We start from the raw sequence: 27059 nt of genomic DNA, 5'->3' as shown, positions 1-27059 counted from the left end.
GACCTACCGACCGACTTGGACACTCTCATCGCTCTCACCGTGAAGATCGACAAAAGGCTTTTGGATCGCGAGCTGGACTGAGATCAGTGGAAGGACGCATCACCACGAACTTGGAGGACGAGCCTCCGTAACCAGCCAACCCAAGGCAGATCCCCTGTTGCTGGTGTCAATCCACTAGCTAGCGTCATCACGGATGAACCCATGCTACTGGGCAGGTTCTGTCTCTCCCCTGAGGAACGTCAATGCCGGCTGAGGGAACGGCGGTGCTTCTACTGCGGGCAGTTGGGTCATTCCGTGAGCAACTGTCACGTCAAGGTTGCCGGTACCAAGGGTACGGGAGCGGTGAGTCTAAATTTCATTTAGGAAGACCCTACCTGGGTTCTTCCTAAAGTGACACTACGCTCTCCTGATCAAGAAATTCATACACCTGTATTGATTGACTCTGGTTCTGACGCAAATTTACTCAACTCCCTCCTCGTTAGATGTATGCACCTTAGAACCTTTCAAGTAAGGCGCCACCGCAACACTTAACTACATAACCCCCACATCGACTGGTCCTCTGGGCATGTTATGTCATGGGACAGCAATTGTGCCCAGAACTGTTTCGAGCCTCCATGTAATGTACAGGGATATCTTTCTAATGAAATTCCAAAGACCCCATCGGGGGATCATGACTTATCTCAAGTGCCCACCTGTTACCATGACATTAGAAACCTTTTTCCAAATCCAAAGCCAAATCCCTTCCACCCCACAGACCTTATGAATGTGCAGTTGTCTTGCTGCCTGGGACCACACCTCCACGTGGGAGGTTGTTCTCTCCTTCAGGGCCGGAACACAAGACTATGAAGGAGTATGTGGAAGAATCACTGGCAGTCGGGATCATTCGCCCATATTCATCCCCTGCGGGAGCAGGATTTTTCTTTGTGGACAAAAAGGACAAGACCCTGTATCGATTACTGGGGTAAACGAGATAACTGTGGAAAACAGGTACCATCTTCCTCTGATCTCCACCGGCTTTGATTTTCTGGAGGGAGGCAAGGGTTTCACCAAACTGGACTTAAGAAATGTGTATCATCTAGTCAGGAAAAGGGAGGGGGATGAATGGCAAACAGCATTCAACACACCAACGGAACATTATGAGTATTTGGTAATGCCTTTTGGACTCACTAACGCTCCAGCTGTTTTCCAAAACCTTGTCAATGATGTCTTGCGTGACATGTTGAATGTGTATGTTTTTGTCTATTTGGACGATATTTTGATATACTTCCCGGAGGAGGAGACTCACATTATTCATGTCCACTCTGTGTTGTAGCGGTTACTGCAGAATGAACTTTATGTCAAGGCTGAGAAATGTGAGTTCCACATGGCGTCCGTTTCTTTTCTGGGTTTCGTGCTGGCTCAACGTGAAGTCAAAATGGACCCTTGCAAAGTCGATGCCGTGATTAATAGGCCCAGTCAAACGTCATGCAAGGATGTACAAAGTTTTTTTTTACAAAATTTTTACAGAAAATTCATTAGAAATTTCAGTTCTATAGCCTTGCCTTTGCATGATCTTACCTCGCCACACAGACCTTTCGTATGGAACCCGCTTTGTCAGGCAGCTTTTCAGAAACTTAAATCGCGCTTTACCTCCGCTCCCATCCTCAATTTGCCAGATCCCAACCAGCAGTTCGTTGTAGAAGTCGATGCGTCTGATGCCGGAATAGGAGCAGTGCTCTCCTACAAATGTCTCAAGGATGGTAAGTTACATCCTTGTGCTTTTCTCTCTAAAAAACTGACTCCAGCCGAGAGAAATTATGACGTAGGTGACCGTTAACTGCTGGCGGTCAAGGTGGCTTTGGTGGAGTGGAGGCACTGACTGGGTGGGGCACAGACTCTGTTTTTAGTTTGGACCGATCATAAGAACCTCGAGTATCTTAAATCTGCTAAAAGATTAAATGCTAGGCAGGCTGGATGGGCTCTATTTTTCTCAAGATTTAATTTTATGTTATCCTACCGACCTGGTTCTGAAAATGGTAAGCCAGATACTTTGTCACGCATTTTCTGCGACGAGAATTATTTGTCCGACCCTAAAACTATTTTGCCCAAGTCATGTTTTATTTCTGCTTTTGTTTGGGACATTGTGGTAAAACTGTGGTAAAAGAGGCTCTGAATAACACTTTTCGCCTTGAAGATTGCCCTGAAGACAGGCTTTATGCGGTTCTGACCTTAAGGGGAAGAGTCATCCACTGGGCTCACACTAACCGGACTGTATGTCACCCAGGCATTGCCAAAACGCAATCTCTGGTCGATAAGCACTTTTGGTGGCCTAATGTTAGGAGGGATGTTATCAATTACGTCAATGCTTGCCTGGTATGTGCTGCTAACAGGCCCTCTCGTCAACGCCCTTCGGGGTATTGCGACCCCTGCCAATACCACAACGTCCTTGGTCAGACATCTCCGTAGACTTTGTGATGGGATTACCGGCCTCTAAAGGAAATACCACCATTCTCACAGTTGTTGATAGGTTCTCTAAGATGGCACACTTCATTGCACTTCCGAAACTCCCCTCAGCTAAAGACACTGCCGAGATGATGATTAACCATGTATTCAAGTTTCATGGTTTTCTCAAGAATGTGGTATCGGATAGGGGCCCCCAATTCATTTCACGATTTTGGAAAGAGTTTTGCAGTCTAATAGGTGCTACAGTCAGTCTGTCATCTGGGTTTCATCCTGAAACCAACGGACAAACCGAAAGGCTGAACCAGGACCTGGAGACTGGGCTCTCTTCACAGGAGTCACAATTCTGGTCTCAGAAACTGGTTTGGGTCGGATTCTCTCACAACTCTCTCCCCTCTGCATCCACTGGTCTATCGTCTTTTCACATTGTGCATGGTTACCAACCATCTCTGTTTCCTGCCATAGCCCCAGAATCCACGGTTCTAGCTGCACTGACCTTGGTGAGACGCTGCAGGAGGACCTGGGAGCGAGCCCGCCAGATGCTGCTCCGCCATGGACGGTCCTACAAAACCGCAGCTGACCGTAGGAGGACACCAGCCCCGAACTACAAAGTGGATCAGCGAGTGTGGCTCTCCACCAAGCATATTCCACTCCGGGTGGAGTCCAGGAAGCTCGCTCCCAGGTTTGTTGGACCCTTCCCCATCACAAAGGTCATCAACCCTGTCACCATGAAGCTTAGGCTCCCAAGGTCGATGCGGGTCCACCCTGCATTTCACGTCAGCCTGCTCAAGCCCGCCCGGGAGTCCCCTCTGGTCCCGCCTTCCAGGCCCCCTCCTCCCCCCCGGGTCGTGGATGGGGGCCCTGTCTTCACGGTGAGGCGGCTGTTGTCGTCTCGTCGGAGGGGGTGGGGTTTTCAATATCTGGTAGACTGGGAGTGCTACGGGCCTGAGGAAAGTTCATGGCTGCCGTCTGGGTTTATCGTGGATGACTCACTCATTCGGGACTTCCATGTTGCGCATTCTGGGGCTCCGGGGCCATCTGGGGCCAGGCGTTAAGTGGGGTGGGGGGGGGGGGGTTTACTGTCATGGGTGTGTGTTCTGGTTGTTGTTTTCCCCCTGTCTCGTACACACCTGCTCCTGAGAGCATCTTCCCCACCTGTGCCTCGTTTACCCTAATTACCCCATGCATTTAACCTCCTGTCTCATTCTTTCTGGTCGCGAGTTCGTTGTACCTTTTTGTCACGTTCCAGCATTCCTTGTTTCCACATCACCGACTCATAGTAAGACTAGACCCTGTTCTGATTTTTGACCTTGCCTCTTTGCCTCACGATTTTTGGATACTGTTGCCTTTTCGGATTGCCTGCCTGTGTACCGACCTCTGCTCGTATATATTAAACCTCTCTTTTTTTAAACTGTCCATCTCTATTGGAGTCGTGCATTTTGGGTCCTGTCCTCTGTTCCGTTCATGACATCTTCAATCGCTTCCAGGAAAGTTCAGACTTTATTATGAGAGTACACTTGATGATTGTTCTATTAGCCAGAGTACAGATTCACATGGTTATAGTCAGGTATTATGTTGAGGATAAAAATAGCACCATGGATTTAAAAAAAAAAAAAAAAAAAAAAAAAAAAAAAAATCATCTCAGTGTGTTAAAAAAAATTCTTCTGTCTCACAGGTGTCAAACTCAAGGCCCGTGCCACATTTGCCCCGCCATGTCATTTTATTTGGCCCGTGAAAGCAAGTCATCTGGGTCGACTCCATGTTTTTTGCTAAAATATCAAAATTGTCTAAATTGGATTGTCCATCAATTTGAAGTGTATGATATATGTAATAAAATGAGGCGATCATGCATTTATATGGGTTCACAGTAATAAGAACCCCCTGAGGGAAACCATAACTAGAATGTGGCCTCCGACAAAAATGAGTTTGACACCTCTGTTCTATCTTATAACATAGCATTTCACATGATATCATTGTTTTCCCCCTTAGCCACCCACTGTTTCCCATATGTGAAGAAGCGCATTGCTGTCATGTACCAACATCAGAGTGACCTTAGCCCCATAGAGGTCGCGATAGATGAGATGAGTGTGAAAGTGGCTGAACTACGATTGCTGTGCTCGGCCTCCGAGGTGGACATGATCCGGCTACAACTTAAATTGCAAGGCAGCGTCTGTGTTCAGGTACTTGCATCATGGTTCACAGAGGTGCATGGAATGATCACCTTGTGTCTTGAAATGGCTTTTTTGGAGCAGCTTGACCATGCAAGTGTGTCAAAACAGGGTATTAACTATAAACTCTTATTATCGTCAGTCACACAGTCATTATGGGTTCCCTCAGAGGGCCACTATGTCTGAAATCATATAAATGTATAAGAACCTCATTATGTTTTTACACATGTGTAATTACCCCAGAATGTGATTGTTTATATATATATATACACAACTAAGTTTTTTGGGGTCACCAGGACAATTTCATGTTTTCCATGAAAACACAGCGTTGTTTAAATACAACTGTTCAAAAGTTTGGGGGTCACTTAGAAATGCCCTAATTTTTTTAAAGAAATGTTTTTTAACAAAAATTCTGCTAGCTACCGCTGTTTATTGAATCTGAAATCTGATTGTTCAGATTGGTAAAAAAAAAAAAAGAACCACCCATTTGTCAAGTGTGTATTTGGCATTGGCCAGCAATCTTGATTCTGTAGGCACTGGGGAGATTACATTCATATGACAACAACCATAGAAGCTGCAATCAAATTGGACCCCCCCAAAAAATAACCCTGAAACAACAGGAGGGTGCTTAGCCAAGACACACTGAAATGAATACAAGAGACTGTAGGAAATAAATTAATACAATTTCATGTAAGTTGTAAATGCAGGTCAGTGCTTTTGGGCCAGCAGAGAAGGGTCTAAAGGCCCCCACTGCACGCCACTGTGAATGACAGATTTTTTGCAAAATGTATTAAAAGCCTGTCTGACTGATGAATGGATAATTAATCCTTATAATGTTTCAGTGAAAAGGGAGAGTGTATTTTTCTATTTTTACACCGCTAATTTTTGGATACAAACATCTATTCGTAGTTTCTAATGTTCAGTATGTACTGTATGATCATTCTTATGCTGATTTACTCTTTCACTGTATCAAGATTCCCCATGGCACTTCAATAACCAACAGGGGCATGTTTCTGCGGGTCCAAATGTGGTGGAAACACAGACAGTTCTCGGGACTGTTTCAAGCTCCCTGTTGAACACTGTTACCACTGTCCCATGAAACATATACACATTTGATTCCCCCTCCACCCCCCCTATTATTTTCCTTGATTTAACACACAATGGTCAATCGACAATCCATTTCAGTAGTGTCCACAAAATTTATAACCCCTGTACAAAACAACCACATTTTAAAATATTTTCATCTTTGTGTATATTGGGTCACTTGGAGAAAGTAATAAAATTTTAGATTGAAAGAATGACATCTAAGTTTTAAAAAAATATATTATTGATGTCGGAACTGTCTCATTTGACCCCAACAGTTTGTAAGGGTTAAGAAGATAGTTTGTGGATAGTTTGTAGAGCTTGATATCGACAGCAGAAAGGTGTTAATAACAGTGATATGTACTGTAATGATCAACAAATAATCCTCCCCAGGTCAATGCTGGTCCTCTTTCTTATGCCAGAGCCTTCTTAGATAACACTAGTGCCAAGAAATACCCCGACAACAAGGTCAAACAGCTCAAAGAAGTCTTCAGGTAAGTACAGAAGCACTTCATCCACATAACGATTGCCTTCATCTGTGTCTGTCATTGTGAATGGATTTATTGTAGCTTTCAATTAGCACTAAAAGTTTAGGCTGTGCTTTGGCAGGCATTTTGCGGAGGCCTGTGGTCAAGCACTGCGTATAAATGAACAGTTGATTAAAGAGGATCAGCAGGAGTATCATGATGAAATGAAGGCCAACTACAGGGATCTGACCCGGGAGCTGTCAAATATCATGCATGAGCAGGTAATCAGGGCATTCAGGATGGAGTGTCATTTGTCATGTGATTATAGTACAGTACATCTTTAAAGCTTGCTGACAAGTCACTGTGATTTTTAGTGAAACTGTACATATGGATTTTACAACTACCTTCCTTCCCTATATATCCCAAAGAAGACGTATTGTAATTCTATCTAAATACAATCCACAAAAACACCAATAACAAATGTATAGTCCTGCTATTATAGTGTGTTGTTGCAGCAATGAGTTTTAGTTTTTTCCATTTTTTTTGCTCTCTTGGTGTAAGTAACAATTGTTTTCTCATGTTGTATTGTTGATGAAAATGTCTTGTTTGTGTCACCCAATTTTGAACAACTGTTCTAATGCAATATTCTCATTTTTATCCATCCATCCATCTATCCATCCATCCATTTTCTACTGCTTATCTGAGGTCGGGTCGCGGGGGAAGTAGCTTTAGCAGGGACGCCCAGACTTCCCTCTCCCCAGCCACTTCATCTAGCCCTTCCGGGGGGATCCCGAGGCGTTCCCAGGCCAGCCGAAAGACGTAGTCTCTCCAGCGTGTCCTGGGTCGTCCCCGGGGTCTCCTCACCGGGGTGAGACGTTCCCGGAACACCTCACCAGGGAGACGTATGGGAGGCATCCGAATCAGATGCCCCAGCCACCTCATTTGGCTCCTCTCAATGTGGAGGAGCAGCGGCTCTACTCTGAGATACTCCCGGATGACCGAACTTCTCACCCTATCTCTAAGGGAGAGCCTGGACACCCTGTGGAGGAAACTTATTTCGGCCGCTTGTATCCGGGATATTGTTCTTCCGGTCACAACCCACAGCTCGTGACAATGGGTGAGGCTAGGAACGTAGATCAACCGGTAAATTGAGAGCTGCGCCTTTCAGCTTAGCTCCTTCTTTACCACAACGGACCTATACTGAGTCCACATCACTGCAGCCGCTCCACCAATCCGCCTGTCGATCTCCCGTTCCATTCTTCCCTCACTCGTGAACAAAGACCCCTAGATACCTGAACTCCTCCACTTGGGGCAGGATCTCATCCCCGACTTGGAGAGGGCACGCCACACTTTTCCGACTCAGGACCATGGTCTCAGATTTTGAGGTGCTGATTCTCATCCCAGCCGCTTCACACTCAGCTGCGAACTGCTCCAGTGAGAGTTGGAGATCACGGCTTGATGAAGCCAACAGAACCACATCATCTGCAAAAACAGAGCTGCAATACTGAGGCCACCAAACCGCACCCTCGAAGACCCTGCCAAGGGTGTAGAGCTGGTCCACTGTTCCACGGCCAGGACGAAAACCACACTGCTCCTCCTGAATCTGAGATTCAACTTCCCGACGGATCCTCCTCTCCAGCACCCCTGAATAGACCTTACCAGGGAGGCTGAGGAGTGTGATCCCCCTGTAGTTGGAACACACCCTGCGGTCCCCCTTCTTAAAAAGGGGGACCACCACCCCAGTCTGCCAATCCAGAGGCACTGTCCCTGATGTCCACGCGATGTTGCAGAAGCGTGTCAACCAGGACAGCCCTACAACATCCAGAGCCTTGAGGAACTCCGGGCGAATCTCATCCACCCCCGGGGCCTTGCCACCGAGGAGCTTTTTAACCACCTCGGTGACCTCAACCCCAGAGATACGAGAGCCCGCCTCAGAGAACCCAGACTGTGGTTCCTCATGGGAAGGCATGTCAGTGGAATTGAGGAGGTCTTCGAAGTATTCTCCCCACCGACTCACAACGTCCTGAGTCGAGGTCAGCAGCACCCCATCCACACTATACACAGTGTTGATGGTGCACTCCTTCCCTCTCCTGAGACGCCGGATGGTGGACCAGAATTTCCTCAAAGCCGTCCGGAAGTCTTTCTCCATGGCCTCACCAAACTGTTCCTCCCAATCAAGCCCTTCCAGGTCTCACTGTCATTGCCCGCGTGAGGATTAAAGTTTTTAAAAATTATGATTATTTTTTTAAATACAACAGATAAGACACTCTGTAAATTATTCAAGATCAGAATAGAGCTGAATCTTGTCGTCAGCATATTCACAAGTAACAAATGTTATTTAGTGTTTTCTAAAAGGAATTTATGGTAATTTCTTGTGTATAATGCGCAATTCCCCCCCCCCCCCCCAAACTGTCAAAAGTCAATAGTACGCATTATACATAGCTATAGGGGCAAATTGAAAAAAACTTCCACATTTTATAAATGTATGCCTCCATCTAGTGGTTATGAGAAAAATGTACACTTTCATTCTAATATGACCCGCCACCTAATGGTTATGAAAAAGCTGTACACTTCCATTCCAATATGACAAGGGTACGTATAACTGCATATTTGTGTAGTTGTGCTGATAAGTTTACATACCCTTGAAGAATTTGTGAAATGTTGTTTTTTTAAATATGACTTATGACTGAACAACAACTATCATTAATTTCTGTATGGTTATGTTTTCTTTAATGATAATGCTTTTCGGAAATGCATGACAGTTTAATTTAAATCCCATTAATATAAAATTAAATGTGTTTCGCCTGGCCTGTTTTCTTTCAAGAATTGTAACCAACCAAATTCTGCCAGGGTAATCAAACATATGAGCACAACTGTGTGTTTTCTAATTTTCTAAATAAAAGTAGTGCTGTGAATTTGAAAATAAGAGCAAGTAAATAAAAAAAAATATTAGGTGCTCAAATAAAGTGCTTAACCAGAATTATTCTTTTTAAAAACAAAAAAACAAAATGCAGATATTTAGTGTTTTGATCATATGGGTAGAGGCAAAATCATGCATTGTAAAAATGCATTATACAAAGGTAGAAGGGTTTTCCAGAATTTTGAAGTCAACTTTGGGGGTGCGTATTATACATGGGAAATTACGGTATGCAACATTTATAAAAAAAATAAATAAGTCCATATTCCTGTACTTGGTTGAATGTTTGTTAGCCAAATAAAAACTATATACAAAACCAAACATATACTTAACTGATTTAATTAAACACACGTGCAGTATTTTAGATTAGTTTCACACATTTTCTCATTCCTTGAGCAATTCTTCCTTTGTTCTTATTGCCATGTTCCCATATACGGTCTGTTTCCCCCTATATCCTATATACTCTACACAATTGTACAGATACTTCACAGATTTAATTGAGCACAAATACAGTATTGTGCATTGGTATGACCATTGTGCTGTCCTCATAAACCTTGGTCAATAAACTGACACATTGGGATCTTTCCATTCCATCCCTATTGTTAACAGGCAAGAGTTGATTCTTTGTCAACCAATCAACGGAGAGCAGTATGTGTCTAGCTCCACCGTTACTACAGTTCTGTACCATACCATTTCCAACTTTGTCGATAGAAAACCCCAAAGCGGGCAACAGAATTGAACTGTACTGCTAAGTGGAAATGGAGCCTTTGTTGATTTGGATGCATATTCTTCTTGACAAACGAAACACACTTCCTTATTTTTAATAATGAACTATTTCTTCCAGATCAATCCAGTGAATGATGGCACCAGTGGCTCGTTCTCAGACTCAATGGGCATCTTCAGTGCCATTAGTGGCACACCCAACAGTGCCACCATGTTCTGATATGGATAATTTCACATCAAACTCCGGGCTGTCCCAGCTTTGTGATTTGTGATTCAGTGAACTCTACACTCAAGTCCCTCAATAAGTCCACTGTTATTTCTTTCTGCTGCTCTCTTTTGCTGTTATGAGTAAGTGCTTGTCGACAGTAAATCACTATTGACAAACGTTTTATATTTCTATCTGCCTGCCATTGAATTTAGCCTTGTATAATTATTAATTATCATGTGCTGCATAGATTTGAGTGCATTTTTGCGTGCATCCACGTGTCCATTGTGTATCTTACCATTATGTTTCTGTCCGGCATGTACTGTATTCACCCTTTTTCCAGCCTCAACAAATTATTACTGAGTGTTAGACTAATGCTAGGGAAGGGTTACAAACCAAACAAATACAGTGGTGCATTGAGATTTGAGTGAACTGAGTTATTTTTCATGATACAAGCTGTAGTTTCGGGGATTTTTGTTGTTGTTGTTTTTTTTGCTTTGACTTGCAAGCAAAAATTTGAGATGCAGCGCTGTATAGTGACAGTGAACTCAACTCACTTCAGAACAAGAAGTAGTTTGGCGGTGAACAATTGCTCAGTGAAAAGAGCCTTCAAGCTGTTTATTGCTATTCCCAGTTTAAGTTTTAAAAAAGAAAAACTGAAATATCGCACCGCCACAAGTATTCAGACCCTTTGCTGTGACACTCATATATTTACCTCGGGTGCTGTCCATTTCTTCTGATCATCCTTGAGATGGTTCTACACCTTCATTGGAGTCCAGCTGTTTTTGATTATACTGATTGGACTTGATTAGGAAAGCCATACACCTGTCTAGAAAAGACCTTACAGCTCACAGTGCATGTCAGAGAAAATGAGAATCACAAAGTCAAAGGAACTGCCTGAAGAGCTCAGAGACAGAATTTGGCAAGGCACAGATCTGGCCAAGGTTACAAAAAAATATCTCCTACACTTAAGGTTCCTAAGAGCACAGTGGCCTCCATAATCCTTAAATGGAAGACGTTTGGGACGACCAGAACCCTTCCTAGAGCTGGCCGTCCGGCCAAACTGAGCAATCGGGGGAGAAGAGCCTTGGTGAGAGAGGTAAAGAAGAACCCATAGATCACTGTGGCTGAGCTCCAGAGATGCAGTCGGGAGATGGGAAAAAGTTCTAGAAAACTATCAAACTCAAGGCCCGAAGGCCACATCCGGCCCGCCACGCCATTTTATGTGGCCCGCGAAACCAAATTATTTTAATCAACTTCTCTGATTCTTGCTAAAATCTGTACCAACATTTCAAATTGTTGGATTTAATAACAATGTTGCGATATTACAGGTATAATTTAAGCAGTTTTTGTTACCAAACCCATTGTTTTACAGTAACTTGATCAGTAGTTGAACAAACACTTATTCCTGACTTCTGTTTTCAAATTTACCCAACAAATTCTGTTGTGTGCACCAGGCCGACCATGACTATCAAAACGTCACGGATAACTGATGCCCATTTTTGAAAAAAAGAAAAATGAAAACATTGAAAAATTATTTTAAGACAATTGAAAAGAAAATCACCTAGTATGTAACTGGACTGCCAAACCATGCGTATGTGGGGGTCCACTGATTTTTCATGACATGATGAAACATTTATATTGTTACAAAGTCATAATGGCCCTCTGAGGGTAATTGTACCAACAATGTGGCCCGTGACAAAAATGAGTTCTTGGTGTTCTTCAGCTGCAGGGACAGGATGACTGGTTGCAATTGAAGGAAAGATGAATGCGGCCAAGTACAGGGATATCCTGGATGAAAACCTTCTCCTTTGTACTTGTCCTCATAGATCAAGCATATAGAATGATTGTTTAAACTTTAGTCTTGGTAAATCAACTGCTTTTGGTTCAATCACATTTCATGTTGTTTGGGCTTCAAATCAAGACAAACAGTCTCAAAGTCTCGCAGCTGCACCTGTAAAGTTGACACACTGACATCAAGGCATACATTTGGAATATTTCTCCAAAGTTCTTGAAAATTAAAAACAGGCATTTTATCTTAAGAACAACCCTGAATGGAAGTCCACGGCCTGCAGCACTCCCAAACGCCAGTGGGTGGTGCCTTGCGTGGATGTCCGAATACCAAGCAAATAGTTAATTGTTGTATTTGCGTTCCGTTGTCGATCTGTCCCAGCTTGGTCTTCTCGGAGAGAGGATCCCAAACCTCCTGGCTCCTGTCAGTTCAAACGAAGAGAAGGACTCCTTGATGACTGCAAACCAAGATTTTGATGGGACCTGCTAATTACTTTAGGGTCCACTTGACATACACAAGGCGTCCTCCCAGTGGCAGTCTCACAGCAGAGCGGCCTGGAAGAAAGCAGCCCATCAAGTTGTGGGGGAGGTTCTGGCAACTGGGTCAGAGTCACTCGGTTTATGCATAAAGTTCACGCAATATAGACATCTTTATGATACTAGCAGCATTGATATGCTTGCAGTCACATCCATAAATAGTGGGACGCAATTAAACACAATTCTCATCTTTTTGGCTATAAAACCACCACAATGGATTTGAAATGAAACTAACATGATGTGCTTGCTGCAGACTTTCAGTTTTAATTTAATGGTATTTACATCCAAATCAGTTAAACAGTTGTCAAAATGACAACAGTTCTCACTTTTTAAAGACTACCACGCTACATGCTAACAGCGCGTAATCTCGGAAGACAGTGACGTTTCCGTGTTAATCAAAACACCTCAGTCATTCACGAACATTATAGATCTGTCACTTCCGTGGAACTTCTTGGAGAAACTTGTTGCTTGAGCTGCCTCCGTCGGAAGAGCCATCAGCGCTGATGGCTACGAGTGGGACAGGACGTTGTGCTATGGGGCGGCTGAACTGAGGAACCAGAGCTCTTGCGTTGGAGAAAGACGCAGAACTACCATCATCTTACTGTTTCTCTCGGGTCTGTATCTGTTCCCTCCAACACAACATCTCCATCTTGGCTGATGGAAACAGTCAAACTGAACTGTTTTTTTAAAGGTTTTCAAAAACCGCTCCATCCCTAGCTCCCACATAACTTGAACTCTACCTCTGACAGTGATAATTAAAATTCCGATTACAATAGGTCCCGTGTTGCGGTTGTTGCTCGGGCACTAATTAAGTAGTATTATAATTTTAAGAGCAATTTCTAACCACTCTTATTGCCCAGCTCTCTCTGGAAAAGGTAATTCCAAATTTGCAGCAAGCTAAACCATTTTTTTTATACTTGACTGCACGCTTTGAGATTATTTGAATGACTATGTTATGTAAAGTCCACACATGCAAGTACTCTACACCCATGCAGAGGTGACATGCTTGCACATTGATACTGGGAATGATCGGCCAGTATATAACCTACCTTATCTTCACATTTAGCCTTGATAATGAGCATACACGTGAAGTTTTAGTTTGTACACTCAAGCTCTATCGGCAGATGGGAGGTTATAAAGGCTCACCTTCCTTCAGCTTGAGCTTCACATTTTAAGAGACTTGATTTATTGAGGAATTTGAGCATAGAGGGCATACGATCTCACTGTACACATTCAGCCATGGCAGGTGAGTCTGATTAAAATGGTCACTGTGTAAGATTATTAATAAACAACTTCAATTTATACACATAGGTGATACATATACACAGTATTTTCAAATGAATGAAATTAATCGGTACCCCTTCACACATATTTTACTTTTAAAAACTGTATTTATTTATTACTTTTTTTGCAGGTATAAATGAAATGGGGAAGCCCAAGTCGAAAAGTGTAAGTTTGTATTATATTTTTAAATATTGTACAAAAATATACATTGTAAAAATATTCAAAATACATATTCTTATACATTGTGTTCAACAGGATAAACAAACACTTTTTTATCTACTGTTAGCACGTCTGGCATCAGTGAAGGAAGAATAGCAATATAAATGTCATCTCTTACAGGCTTTGGTGTGTGGCTACCCAGTTAGCATCTTTTTTATTGTGGTCAATGAGTTCTGTGAGCGGTTCTCGTACTATGGAATGCGAGGTGAGTATCTTTGTTGACAGATAATAAATCTCAATTTAAGACAAACATAATGGTTAAAGGGAATATTCTGGGCTCAGTATTTCAAAACATTTAATCTGGATCATATTGGTCTGCATAGGATTAAATCTCAAAATGGAGTATTTCAAACCAGGATATGTGATTCTGATCGTAGTCAGATTAGGATATGGATTTGGTAATCCACTCCTAGGAGGAATTCTGATCAAATGCTGTTTTGGGGTATTTCAAAATTCCAAGGTGGAAATTAGGATAGTCGAAGTTTTGATGCTAAAGATTAATATTATTCTGATCCTCTTGGAAGGGAGGGAATTCAATTATTATTCAATCTTAATCTTACCCCCCCCCCCCCATCATAAGAATACATCCTATAGTTATAGTACACAAATATAGGCCTAACGTCCCAACCAGTTTCCAGTTATAGTATTGAACTCAAAACGATTTCACCAAATATTATTATTAAGGTAACCTTAAACATCCCCAGGAGCAGGAGGCTACGTCAGTGATTCTCAAACTGTGGTACGAGTACCACGAGTGGTATGCGGGATCCCTCTAGTGGTACAAAAAAAAGCATCAATGCCTAAGTACCTGTATTGAACCTCTCTGAATATTTAAAAGTGCTTATTTTTAAACATCTATTTTGGTACCATTTTTATTTTGACTTTTATGTGGAATACGTTTTCATTTTATCATTATTTAAGTACAGTTTTGTATTTTCTATATTTAAGCGCATTTTTCAAACCCCATAATGTTACAGTGTGTTACAATATGAAATACACATTTTTAATAAAAAAACTCTCTCGATTTCATCAACTCTTAGGCCCACTACGCTACGGTAGTTTAACGTTGTACATTATAGTGGTACTTGGAGAGCTTTTTTTAAGTGGTCAATGGTGTAAAAATATTGAGAAACAATGGGCTACGTAAATTATTATTTTGGTCAATCATTGCATTAATCAAAATGGTATTAACATATTTACTTGACATCACCAGTCACTTTAATCCAAGCGAATGAAATTATTTTTACAAGTACATTCACAAGTAGAAGAATGCATTATTGAAATTTTTCATTTTTTTTCCTCAAATACTGGGCCCAGAAGATAGTATTGAACATAAATGCTGAATGCAGATGTAATTTGTTTTGCGTTATGAAATCATTTTGAAATGTCTCTTCCTTCCTTATATATAGCTGTGCTGGTGCTTTACTTTAAGTACTTTCTGAGGTGGGATGATGACTTCGCCACCACAATCTACCATGCCTTTGTTGCCCTCTGCTACCTGACCCCAATCCTGGGTGCCATTGTGGCCGATTCATGGCTCGGCAAGTTCAAGTGGGTCTCACGGCACCTCATATTATCAAAATCAGAATGCAAGGGTCCATAACCTTCTTACTCTTACCTCCTTGCAGGACTATCGTGTACCTGTCCATTGTGTATGCTTTGGGGCAGGTTGTCCTGGCGGTCAGCGCCATCCATGACATCACAGACACCAACAAGGACGGCACGCCGGACAACATGACCTTCCATGTGTAAGCATTCAGGCGTCGTGACACCCAACTACTGAAACACATGAAACGTGACTGGCTGCATTCTTCCCTCAGAGCTCTGTCCATGGTGGGTTTGCTTCTTATCGCTGTGGGAACAGGAGGCATTAAACCTTGTGTTGCAGCCTTTGGTGGAGACCAGTTTGAAGACCATCAGGTAGGGTTGTCTTAAATGGAACATGACCTGAACCATAAGTCCAAACTAGGGGTGTCCAAACTTATTCTTCCAGGGGCCACATACAGAAAATCAGAGGATGTAAGGGTCTCTTTGACATTAGTCTTCACCTTTAATCAATTTAACATGTTAAAGACAAACTATTAGTGTATGTAAACATATGCGAAGCAATTATACATTATTTATGTATACAGTGTATCGCCCCTGTAGTGAGCAGCAGCAGAATCCTATTTCTACATTCAGAGCCAAAATAAAAGCAGTATGTACGAAGCTCACAGAGCAGAAAATTGGAGCAATAAACCGCAATTCACACTTTGTGCTGCTGTAACTGAATTCCACCTTGGTTTCGGAATGTTGAAAAAACTCACTTGAAAACTCCCACGCGCATGTGAGAAAATGTGTTATGTTCTGATAAAACCAGGGTTGGGCCATAATTGCAAAATGTATGTTTGCCATAAACACAACACTGTTTATCACCAAGAGAACGCTATACCTACAGTTAAACATGTTCGTGGCAGCATCATGCTTTGGGGACGTTTTTGTTCAGCTGGTACTGAACAGTTCGAAAAAACAATAAGTGTCAGCACAAAACCAATTTTCTGCTAGAAAAATATCAGGGATCGACTAACAAAATGGGGTTGCCAATTTCCTATTGAATGTTGAACTAAACCGATTTCATTTGTCATTTGAAAATAAAAATGAGTGTGACTAACACTGTTTGGCAACATGTTACCAGAACTTCTATTAGAGCCTTCCTGCGGAATACATATTTTGACCAAAGCAGGGTGTGACTGTTATCTCGTTAACTCACTTATCTGATGCTTCTCAGCATTTCCTGTGTTGAGTTGTTTATTAACAAAAGGGAAAAATGGTGTCATTGTCTTGAGAACATTGTCCAAGGCCAAGTACAAAGATTACTGTCAACATCCTGTCTCCAATAGGAGAAGCAGAGAAGCACCTTTTTCTCCATTTTCTACCTGTCCATCAATGCAGGCAGTCTGCTGTCCACTGTCATTACACCTATCCTCAGAGGTATAAATGGACATAAAAAAGGAATATACAAATTAAGCTGTTGAATGGTGAGCTGAAATAATGAATTCGTGTGTGCGTGTATTTCTAGCTCAGGAGTGTGGAATCTACAGCCAGCAGAAATGTTACCCACTGGCCTTTGGTGTCCCTGCAGCCCTCATGGTGGTCGCTCTGAGTAAGAATCCACCCACTTGCTATGCTTGGGTCAGGTTATTAACCATTGTTCAGTGTTCATTATTAATCAGAATAATTGGTCGCACATTTCAACTCATCCCTTCGAGACTGTCTTATGTTAAAGCAAGAATATTGTAACCTTGAATACACTTTTTTTTTTTTTTTATGTCAGGGAAAGAACCTGATATACAGCAGTTTGAAATACAAAGTCAGATGCCTATGGCAGCTCGGGTCAAAACTGAGAGGGATATTCTTTTTTTAGGCGCTGATCAAATTATTAGTTTATTTTTCTTTTTAAAACTGTAACTATCTAATTTTAACCTCATTGACTCTTTGGACCCCGTGAAACAATTTCCAACACAGTGTGAGAAAAGATTGTATAAAATTTTTTCACAGTGTCTTAGTGTGAATATTTGTGTGTTTACTAATGTGTTTGTGTATGTGTGTGCGTGCAGTTGTGTTCATTGTGGGTAGTGGAATGTACAGTAAGACCGCTCCTCAGGGAAACATCATGTTAAAAGTCTGCAAATGCATCGGGGTATGTGCACATTCCAAAACTATAACTTTTGACTAACTGGTTCAACAAAACATCTTTCTTTTTAATGTACACTACATTTTCATGGAATTGTTTTCCTTCCTTGCAGTTTGCTATCAGTAACCGCTTCAGGCATCGTCATCCAGCATACCCGAAAAGAGAACACTGGATGGACTGGGCTGAAGAAAAATATGATGTAAGTTCAAAGTATTCACACATTCAATTCATTGAAGAACTAGACCAAAATCACAAAACTCTTGGAAATGTTGTGTGAGTTTGCTGAAATACCAATGAAAAAAACTGATTGAAGACAGGACATTCTAATAACAGCAATCCCAAGATACCATCCATGCCCACTCGTGACGAGAAGCAGTATAGGAGGACATCAGAGCAGGGGGCATGGCTCAGGTGATAGAGTAGTGGTCTCTCATCCAAGTGAAGTGTCCTTGAGCAATATATTGAACCCCCAGTTGCTCCTGATGTTGTATCATAAATAGGTAAATGGGGAAACTTTGTTTAAGCTCTTTAAGTACCTTGACGGTAGAAAAACACAAGATTGGCCTCCTGTTGCAGCTTGAGATATGAGTGAACCGACTTGCGAGTTTTTTGAGATATGAGATGTCGTTTGACTGATATTTTGCTTTGACTCGTGGGCAAACATTTGAGATACAAGCACTGTATGGTGACAGTGATCTCAACTCACTTCACAACAAGCAGCTGTTAGGCAGATAGTGAACGATTCTTCAAAAAAGAGACTTTTAAGTTGTTTAATGCCACTCCCAGCTGAAGTTTACTGTCAAACTAACCATTAAAAAAAAAGAGAATTACACGTGTATTTACAACAGCCACACAGATTTGCCTTGGGAAAGTCCACTTAGCTTAATGCTAGCATTCATTCATTCATTTTCCGTACCGCTTATCCTCACTAGGGTCACGGGCGTGCTGGAGCCTATCCCAGCTAACTCTGGGTGAGAGGCGGGGTGCACCCTGAACCGGTCGCCAGCCAATTGCAGGGCACATGTAAAGAAACAACCATTCACACTCACATTCACACCTAGATATGATATATTCACACCATAGAGTCTTCAATTAATCTACCATGCATGTTTCTGGGATGTGGGAGGAAAGCGGAGTACCCAGAGAAAATCCACACAGGCACGGGTGAACATGCAAACTCCACACAGGCGAGGCCGGATTTGAACCCGGGTCCTCAGAACTGTGAGGCGGGCGTGCTAACCAGTCACCCACCGTCACCTTAATGCTAGCAAACAATGCAAAATGCCATAGATGGCCTAACGGATACCATCTGCATTGCTGTGTTGTAGCCCTTTAACAACGGATATTTGATCACAAACGGTGGAGCAGCACATGTAGACCGATAATATAACAATATTCACAAGCATAAGTATTCGTTATCCTGTGCGAAAAACAACTTTACTGCAGCTTACTGAGGAGCTGTGATTGTCTCCATGTATATTCGTATGTCAGTGTTATACTATCCCTCGGTGGCCAGGTGGCACGCACACCAGAGGGAGCAGCACAATGTCCTTTTACCATCCATGTGGCTGGATGGAAAAATAGCTCACCTGACCCAAACAAGCCACTCAATTTGTTCTTGGGCTTCCGTGGCAGTATTGCACACTGTAAATAAAATGTTCATCGTATCAATGTTTTTTGTTTTGTTTTGCCATGACATTCAAAAATGTTGTTGTAGAAACTTCTGATTGCCCAGGTGAAGATGGTGGTTAAGGTGCTTTTCCTCTACATCCCTCTACCAATGTTCTGGGCTCTCTTTGACCAGCAGGTGACTGCCTAAACCCTCACTCTCCCCGCTACCTTAGTCCATTACTAAGGGAGCAAACCTAGCCAAGGTAGTTCTGCATAAAGAAAAGCTGTGTCTATTCCACAGGGATCAAGATGGACCCTCCAAGCGACCATCATGAATGGTGACTTTGTAAGTCCTGAGTGATTGTAATACCCGCTTTAGTATTTCCCCAAACAATGCGTATAATCACATCTGTTCTCAATAGGGAATCCTTGTTATCCAGCCTGACCAGATGCAGGTGAGCTCTTTTGTTAATTATCTTTGTCGGAACGCTTTTGGACAACTTGAGCAAGTGACATTCTGGCCCACCAGACGGTCAACCCCATCTTGATTCTGGTTTTGGTGCCAGTTGTGGACAACGTGCTCTACCCACTCATCTCCAAGTGCAAGTTAAACTTCACGTGAGTGTTGCAGTCATGTTCAATGCCAATAAGCATTCTACTAGTCTCCTTTCACCTTGATAAGAAATACAGTATACTGGGATCCTTGGTTTATCGAGGAGTTCCGTTTCTACAGCGATGTTCCTACATAACCCTAATTTGTTGGAAAGTGCTCCAGTCTATCACTAACCGGCGCCACCACTGTAATAATGTTCGCAGTAAATATTTCAATGAAATAACACTTTTAAAACCATCAAATGAAAACCATTAAGTATGGCTAACTGACAGTACCGTCACATCGTCACAACGTGACAACGCATTTCTCTGCAGCTGGGAAAATGATTACCTTGAAAAGTTGTGTGTTGGTAAGCTCATCCTGTGGACTCCCTCATATTTGTGGGTGGCCAAAGTCAGCTCAGATAAGCTCCAGCTCAGTGGTTCTCCCTCCAAAATGTTTTTACAATGACATTTAACTTTAACAACATTAAAATACAGAAGCGTTGTAGGCCTAAGTGTTCATGAAAACAAAACAGTTATTTCTAAAAAGTATATTTAATATTTTTGTGAGCTACTGTAACATGATGCAGTTTGAACATTAACACAGCGCTGAGATACTGTATAAGAAAATTGAAAACATTGTACTCAAATAGCAAATCAATTAAAATTGCACATGAAAGTTCAAGAAAAATGGTAAAAGTGTACCTGAAAAACAAAGTGTTGCTAAAGATTAAATGCAAATGTACTGAACTTAAAGACCCTGTAAAGTGAGTTCAGAGATTGTCTTCTAAATATATACTACATGATTTAAGATACTGTAGATGCTGAAAACATGTACAAAGACTGAGCGCTATATAGTTCTGAATTGTGAAGATACAGCATTATGCTGTTTTTAATCATTTAGTTTTCCAGATTCTAAAATGTCAATGTGTGACACACGTTCGAGTGTAGCATGGGTCACCCTTCCTCCACTATACAGTATAAGAACTTGAGCGCCTTTCTTCGCATCAGCGATGATCTAGCTAGCTATTCTACACCCTGAAAATGCATCTTCCCTTTAGATTTACAGATCGTAGTAGAGATGTTTTATTGGCAGGTGACTGTTTGGTGTATGTGTTTTTCACATATTCAGCAGACACGTCCACACAGAAAGAACGGCTTGAACTTTCAGGATTTTAAGGCCTCATTATATTTATTTGTTCTTCGATTGTCTGGCAACCAGTCTAGGGTGTACTCCACCTTGTGCCCAAAGTCAGCTGGGCTATGCTCCCCTGTGACCCTAATGAGGATAAGCGATATAGAAAATGGATGGATGGGTTTTATATATTTGCCGATTTGTTTTGTTTGAATTCATTCAAATTTGGCCCTTTTCTCAAAGACTCTTCTCTGTGGTGTGTCAAATTTACAAGGTATATATATCTTAACTTTATAGGTACTTAATTAATAGTTAAATACAACTCAACTGTACTTGGGTAGTGATTCTTTTATGTACCACTAGAGAGAGCCCAAGAGAATAACATGTTTTAGCTGGTCTGTGACCATGAACAGGAAAGGTGGGTGGTTGGTTATCCATGTACTTAACGTGTACGTTTTGCAGTCCTTTGAAGAGGATGACCGTGGGGATGTTCTTCGCCGCTTTGGCGTTTGTTGCTGCAGGCCTCGTTCAGATCCAGATCGATGTGAGTGTGATAACTACGAAAAACCTGTACACAGAAAACCAGAGGTGGGTAGACTAGCCAAATATTGCACTCAAGTAAGACTTTAGTACTGTTACTTTAGAATACAATGACCCAAGTAAAAGTAAAAAGTAGTCCTCCAAATAATTGCGTGAGTAAGAAAGTACTTAGTGAAAAAACTACTCAAGTACTGAGTAACTCGTGAGTAACTTCTGATGTCTTTTTTTAAATCAGGAGGATGAACGTCAAATAAAATAAAATTTGTACAACTCAACTGATTTATTTTTGTATCTTTTTGAGAGGGGAGGTAAAAATAAACTACTGAAATAAACTTGAAGGTGACCGACTTGGACTTGATGTTTAACTTGCTGCCTTCTTGGCCAGGTCACCATTGCAAAAAAAGATGGTGGATTGGAGTAACAGCGCCTGATGCGCAAGTCGAAAACAAAAGTCTAAAAATAGATCGCGCATGCAGTTATTGATAAAGCAAAGTTGCGAGCAGCATGTACTGTGGTTCATTGTCACGGCGTAAAAGTACTAGTTCTTCTTAACATAAATACTCCAGTAAAAGTAAAAAGTATGCTTCATTAAAACTACTCGGACAAGTACAATTTCTCCAAAATATAACGCATGGCTACCTACCTCTGCAGAAATCCCAATATTTTTTCCAAAACTGCTCACACTCACCATTATTCTCTCTACTTTTAGCAAACCCTGCCCACCTTTCCAGTGAGTACTGTGAGCCAAGCGAAGTTCCTCAACATGCTGAACAAGTCATTAGACATCAGGGCTGGGTCACAGTCACTTAAGTTGGATGCTTTCACGGTATTTAAGCACGAAGATGACATGATCCACCAGAAGCAAGTCACCTGACCTACTGATGAATTCTCCTTCATCAGGCCAACGTTGAGTACCTGACCTTTGATGAGTCATTTTCTCTGGAACTGGGCCCCAGCGCCATTTATCCGATCAGTTTAAGTGATGGGTCCCGGAATACTTTGGTGATCCTTCAGGATGGGCCCCTGCCCAGGCCACTCGTGGTAAGGGAGGCTAGCAGATGAGGTCAAGGAAGCTTGTTTAGAACTTGAATCTAAAGTATACATTCTCTTGTCTGCAGTTTGATGACATCAAAGCCAAGCCAGAAGAGGGTGCTAATGCTATAAGGTAAGTTAATGATTTCAACTTGAGGTATTAATATAGTCATATCGTTGTAACTCGTGTTTTCCTTCTGCAGATTTTTCAATGGCCTTGGCTCTGCTTTGAATATAACAGTTGGTAATCTGGACTTCGAGTCTACTAATGCTTCAACCATGTCAAAATATGTGGCAGTACCACAGGGGAAGTACGTGAGCAGTTATATTTTCTATTCTTTTGTGCTCATACATGAAAATCAATGAGAAACGCCCTTACTCTGGCAAAATTGTGTCTTGTCACAATCAGTGCAGAGTTCCTGATCAACAACAATACAGGAGGCCAGTGTGTCTACAACCAGCAACTTGGCTTCGGCAGCTCTTACACCTTGATCATCCCGCCCACTTTCACATTTGGACCAAATGTAACAACATATTACATATTTCATGACTCGTGTGTGCTTGGCAGCTACCGTTTCGACTAAGGTTGTGCATCAGAGTGATTTGTTTGTGTCCTCCAGTGTGCACAGGATATCCGTCAGGTGAATGACATCAGACCAAACTCGGTCCACATGGCTTGGCAGATTCCTCAGTACTTCCTCATCACAGCAGGAGAAGTGGTCTTTTCTGTTACAGGCCTGGAATTCTCCTACTCACAGGTTTCCCACAACAGCTCAGACTTTGCATTCAAACAACAGGTTGACTCAGGTCGACCTTCAATTAGTTTGGATTAAGATCATGGAAATAGAATTCATTAGTGCTGTATGTTATGCATTATTGATGGTCATACAACGCATATTAAAACATAAAGACAAAACTTGTTCTCAATCTTAAATGTGATGCCAGGCGATAGATGGGATGGCGAGCAGAAAGAGGGAGGATTACCGCTTTGGACGAAATGAAGATACGTATGCTGACCAGACATCATGCAGAGTAGTGGATTGGAATTTGGGTTTTGCTTTGAGATTAGCAGAATACAGTATTTCCCACAACATTTTGGTCAAATTCTTTGTTATATGGATACCCTAGTGGTACAAATGCTCCCTGTAGTGGCACACAAAAGAATCCCTGAATTAAATGGCCAAACTGTGCTTAATGTTACTGGAGCTAAAAACCTTTTAAAAATCCATCCATAAGCACATTTCAGTTCTCTTTAACTTTAAGTTAAAGAGATACATCATACCGATTGCTTTCAAACATTTATTTAGGTCAAGGTTTTCTTGAACTATTATGTGTAATACAGTTTAATTTAATCATTAATTAAGTGCAGTTTTTAATTGTTCTATATTTTAGTGGAAATGATACAATTTAGGAATGTTTTTGAGTAACATTTGATGGTACGTGGAGAGCTAAGTATTTTTTGAGGTGGTATTTGGTGTATAACATTTCAAAACCACTGACCTACACTACACCTCGTGGCGTATAATACTTACAGTACTTTCGTGTTGGAACTCAAACAACTCTTTACCAATGTCCATGGGGCATAAGACAAACACTGTTTTTTTTACTCTTTCCTTGCTGTAATTTTCCCCAGGGATCTTGTGTGTTATATCTTGTTGCTCATATAAATATGTCCAAACTGTAACTTCTTCCCAGGCACCCAGCAACATGAAATCAGTGCTGCAGGCTGGTTGGCTGTTAACAGTCGCTGTTGGTAATATCATTGTGCTGATTGTTGCTGAGGCAGCAACACTTGAAGATCAGGTGGGTGCTTTATAATGTTGAAATATAGATATCAATAATAATAACAATACAAAGAATGTATACATAACACTATTCATTGTATTCATCAGTGGGCCGAGTATATTCTCTTTGCATCCCTGCTGGTGGGAGTGTGCATCAGCTTTGCCGTCATGGCCTACTTCTACACATACATTGACCCAACAAAGATCGAGGCTCAGTTCAGAGAGCTGGAGCCCAATGATAAGCAGAAGAAGATGGATGAAAAGGACTCGGTTGAGCGTTTTAATGAAGAGAAAAGTTCTGATTCCAGCTCAGATGAGAAGGGAGAATTCACTCAGACCCGAATGTAAAAAAAAGAAACCAAAAAGAAAAAAGAGACATAGACCCACAATATTCAACTTTTTTTGTATTTAAACACTGCTTGGCTCCGTGTTTCTTGTCATGTGTTAAATGTCAAAAGTGACTTTGATCTGTGTTTGGTAATGATTTGCAATTTGCAGGAGGTCGGTTTCCATGCAGGTGTGTTGACTGCATTCTGGTTTGTCCTGTTACTGTAAATTCACTACCAAAATGGCTTATTTTACACTGTGTTGTAACAATTTATCATTGCCATTTTTATTTTTGTTTTTGATGTGCTGTGTAGGTGGTTGTAGGCATTGCATTGTGTTATAATAGGCAGTTTATCATTCATGGCGAATCAGTTTTTTTTTTTTTTTTTTCCAATTGGCTGGCACACACAAACACGGGCACATGGACAAGTTACACCTCATGGCGTCTCCACATGACCAGTGTCAGCGTCCAACAGCCACTCCACATGAACATGTACATTTAATTCGGGTTGCTGCTTATATTGCCGTGTTTCTACAATGATTTTAGCGGAATGAAACTAGCAGACAATCGGCCGAGCTAGCTGTTTGATGCTCTGTTGGCTTCAATGAAATACGACGTGAAGGAGGCTGGGGGATTATCCTTCATGTTTTGCCCTTTGTTCTGTCTCTAAACTGCTGGTATCCTGATATGTTTGTTTAAAAGCTTTAAAAACTGACACCGTGACAGTGTCAAAAGTGTTGCTGTTGCATTTTTTTCTCTTCTATGCAGCATCTTATTTCATGCATAATGTACTGCACAACAGGCTAGCTAAAAACACTTTGAAGACAAACTAGTGGAGTGAAAAGTTGAGTTTCGGCCATCACAAAAGTGCTGTTAATGAGCATCACAAGTGTAACTTACTGTAATTCAAGTGAATTCTGCCTTTATATTTCAGAGTTTGATTTTTGAAATTTCACCAGTATCACCAGTGTAGCTTGTTTAAAAATAGGTGTAGCCTACCTGTAATTCATGTGAATTCTGCCTTTTTATTTAAGTATTTTGTCTGTTTTATTTTATTATTTGATTCAAGAAGTCTGCCTTTTTCAACTTCAAAAAAAAAAGTATGCCTTTTTATTTACTTCATACAAAGTGTGCCTTTTTATTTCATATTTCATTCTTGCCATGCTTGTTCATGTTTCATATATATACATATATATAAAATCAACTGTTTTCATGTTTTCAACAGTGCATAAAGGCTTTTGTATTACTGGGCTATTTTTTGTAAAATAAATTTGAGTTGCTAAAGAATGTCAAAAATGTGGGTTGCGACTTAATGACTACCGTATTTTCACGACCATAAGCCGCACTTAAAAGTCTTAAATTTTCTCCAAAATGGACGGGGCGCCTTATAATGCGGTGCGCCTTATGTGTGCACCAAGTTCCAACATCTATAAATGTTGTTGTGTGATGAGGGCTCTGTTTGACTTTTTTTTAATTTATTTTTTTATTAATTTTTTTTTTTTTTATAGCATTTCCTGCCAACACGCTGCTTATGCAGAGGAAAAGCGGACGTGGCTGAGGACAGGGGAAGGATGCTAAAGCCACGCCCCCAGTAGCAATATAGCGCCAGGGTTTTATTATTTTTACCGCTTTACTGACTGGGAGCATTTCCGGGGTGTGCATTGTGCAAAACAACATCGGTTTGGCTAAGGACCTCTGAGCAGCCGCGAGAGAATTCAAGATCAACGAATCCAAGGTTCGCAAGTGGAGGAAGCAGGAAAATGAGCTTCGCCAAGTCAAGAAGATGAAGCTGAGTTTTCGCGGAAAAAAAAGAAAAACAAACCGTGGAAACAAGGCGAGGCGGCTCGAGTAGACCAACTTGGGAAATGGATTAACGAGCAAAGAATAACTCGGGGCTTGCCATCATTCCGGGAGGCTTGACGAACCGCTGGACATCCGTGTAAACCGGGCGTTCAAAGTGAAGTTGCGAGCGGCGTGGAAGCCATGGATGACAGATGACGAACACAGCTTGACTAAGACTAGGAGGCAGCGCCGGGCGAGTTACGCCGCAATATGTGAATGGCTTGTGGCTAACGTGTCTGCTTGCACTGTTGTTCGAGCTTTCGCACGGCAACGAGACTGACTCGAACCTGGCGTGTTTGATTGAGAACTTGCCCCGCTGTTCATTTCAGATAGAGAAGATGAGGACTTTGATGTATTTGTGGATGAGGATAGATAAAAAAAATAACGTGGGAACATTGTTAAATACTTCAATAAAGTACAAGCGAACTCAGTTTTGATCCCGCTGCCTTTTTAAAAACATTGTTTTAGCGTGCATGCATGCTACCGTATGTTTTAAGCTAGCGTATGTTTTACCATGCCTTCGCCCAATAATACGGTGCGCCTTATGTATGTGTTAAATGCAGAAATAGACCCCGTAACTGAGACTGCGCCATTTAATGCGGTGTACCCTATGGTCGTGAAAATACGGTAAGTTAAAGTTTGTGTCCTGAAGCAAAACCAGTTGGGAACCACTGAGTAGCTGAAAAT

General features: G+C 41.6%; 2 protein-coding genes across 2 annotated transcripts in view; both read left to right on the top strand.

Moving 5' to 3' along the window:
* Positions 1-10181, top strand: part of LOC133405936 (dedicator of cytokinesis protein 9-like) — a 65442-nt gene extending 55261 nt beyond the window's left edge. Inside the window, 4 exon segments of the mRNA XM_061683032.1 lie at positions 4429-4619; positions 6084-6184; positions 6300-6438; positions 9919-10181. Of these exon segments, the coding sequence (XP_061539016.1) occupies positions 4429-4619; positions 6084-6184; positions 6300-6438; positions 9919-10017 (530 nt within the window). The 3' untranslated portion in view covers positions 10018-10181.
* A 3388-nt stretch (positions 10182-13569) lies between these two features.
* slc15a1b (solute carrier family 15 member 1b) lies at positions 13570-24580 on the top strand. Its single transcript, XM_061698911.1, has 23 exons — positions 13570-13576; positions 13745-13779; positions 13954-14038; positions 15243-15384; positions 15462-15581; positions 15654-15753; positions 16713-16803; positions 16892-16975; positions 17430-17512; positions 17619-17705; positions 19224-19313; positions 19419-19463; positions 19540-19572; positions 19647-19735; positions 21309-21390; positions 22096-22212; positions 22287-22427; positions 22505-22551; positions 22622-22729; positions 22828-22942; positions 23039-23176; positions 24114-24221; positions 24311-24580. Exons 1-23 carry the CDS (start codon positions 13570-13572, stop codon positions 24548-24550), a joined length of 2187 nt encoding a protein of 728 aa, XP_061554895.1. The 3' UTR covers positions 24551-24580.
* Positions 24581-27059: the final 2479 nt, after the last annotated feature.

The sequence above is a fragment of the Phycodurus eques genome, chromosome 1 (assembly GCF_024500275.1).
Source record: "Phycodurus eques isolate BA_2022a chromosome 1, UOR_Pequ_1.1, whole genome shotgun sequence".
Classification (NCBI taxonomy): Eukaryota; Metazoa; Chordata; class Actinopteri; order Syngnathiformes; family Syngnathidae; genus Phycodurus; species Phycodurus eques.
The sequence above is the reverse complement of the archived record's forward strand: the minus strand, read 5'-3'. Positions and strand labels throughout refer to the sequence as shown.

Excerpts from the sequence above, each read along its gene's own strand:
- slc15a1b (XM_061698911.1), top strand. Across the intron at positions 16,976-17,429 it reads CCTCATGGTGGTCGCTCTGA|TTGTGTTCATTGTGGGTAGT; the intron begins GTAAGAATCCAC and ends GTGTGCGTGCAG. Across the intron at positions 22,552-22,621 it reads GAGGGTGCTAATGCTATAAG|ATTTTTCAATGGCCTTGGCT; the intron begins GTAAGTTAATGA and ends TTCCTTCTGCAG.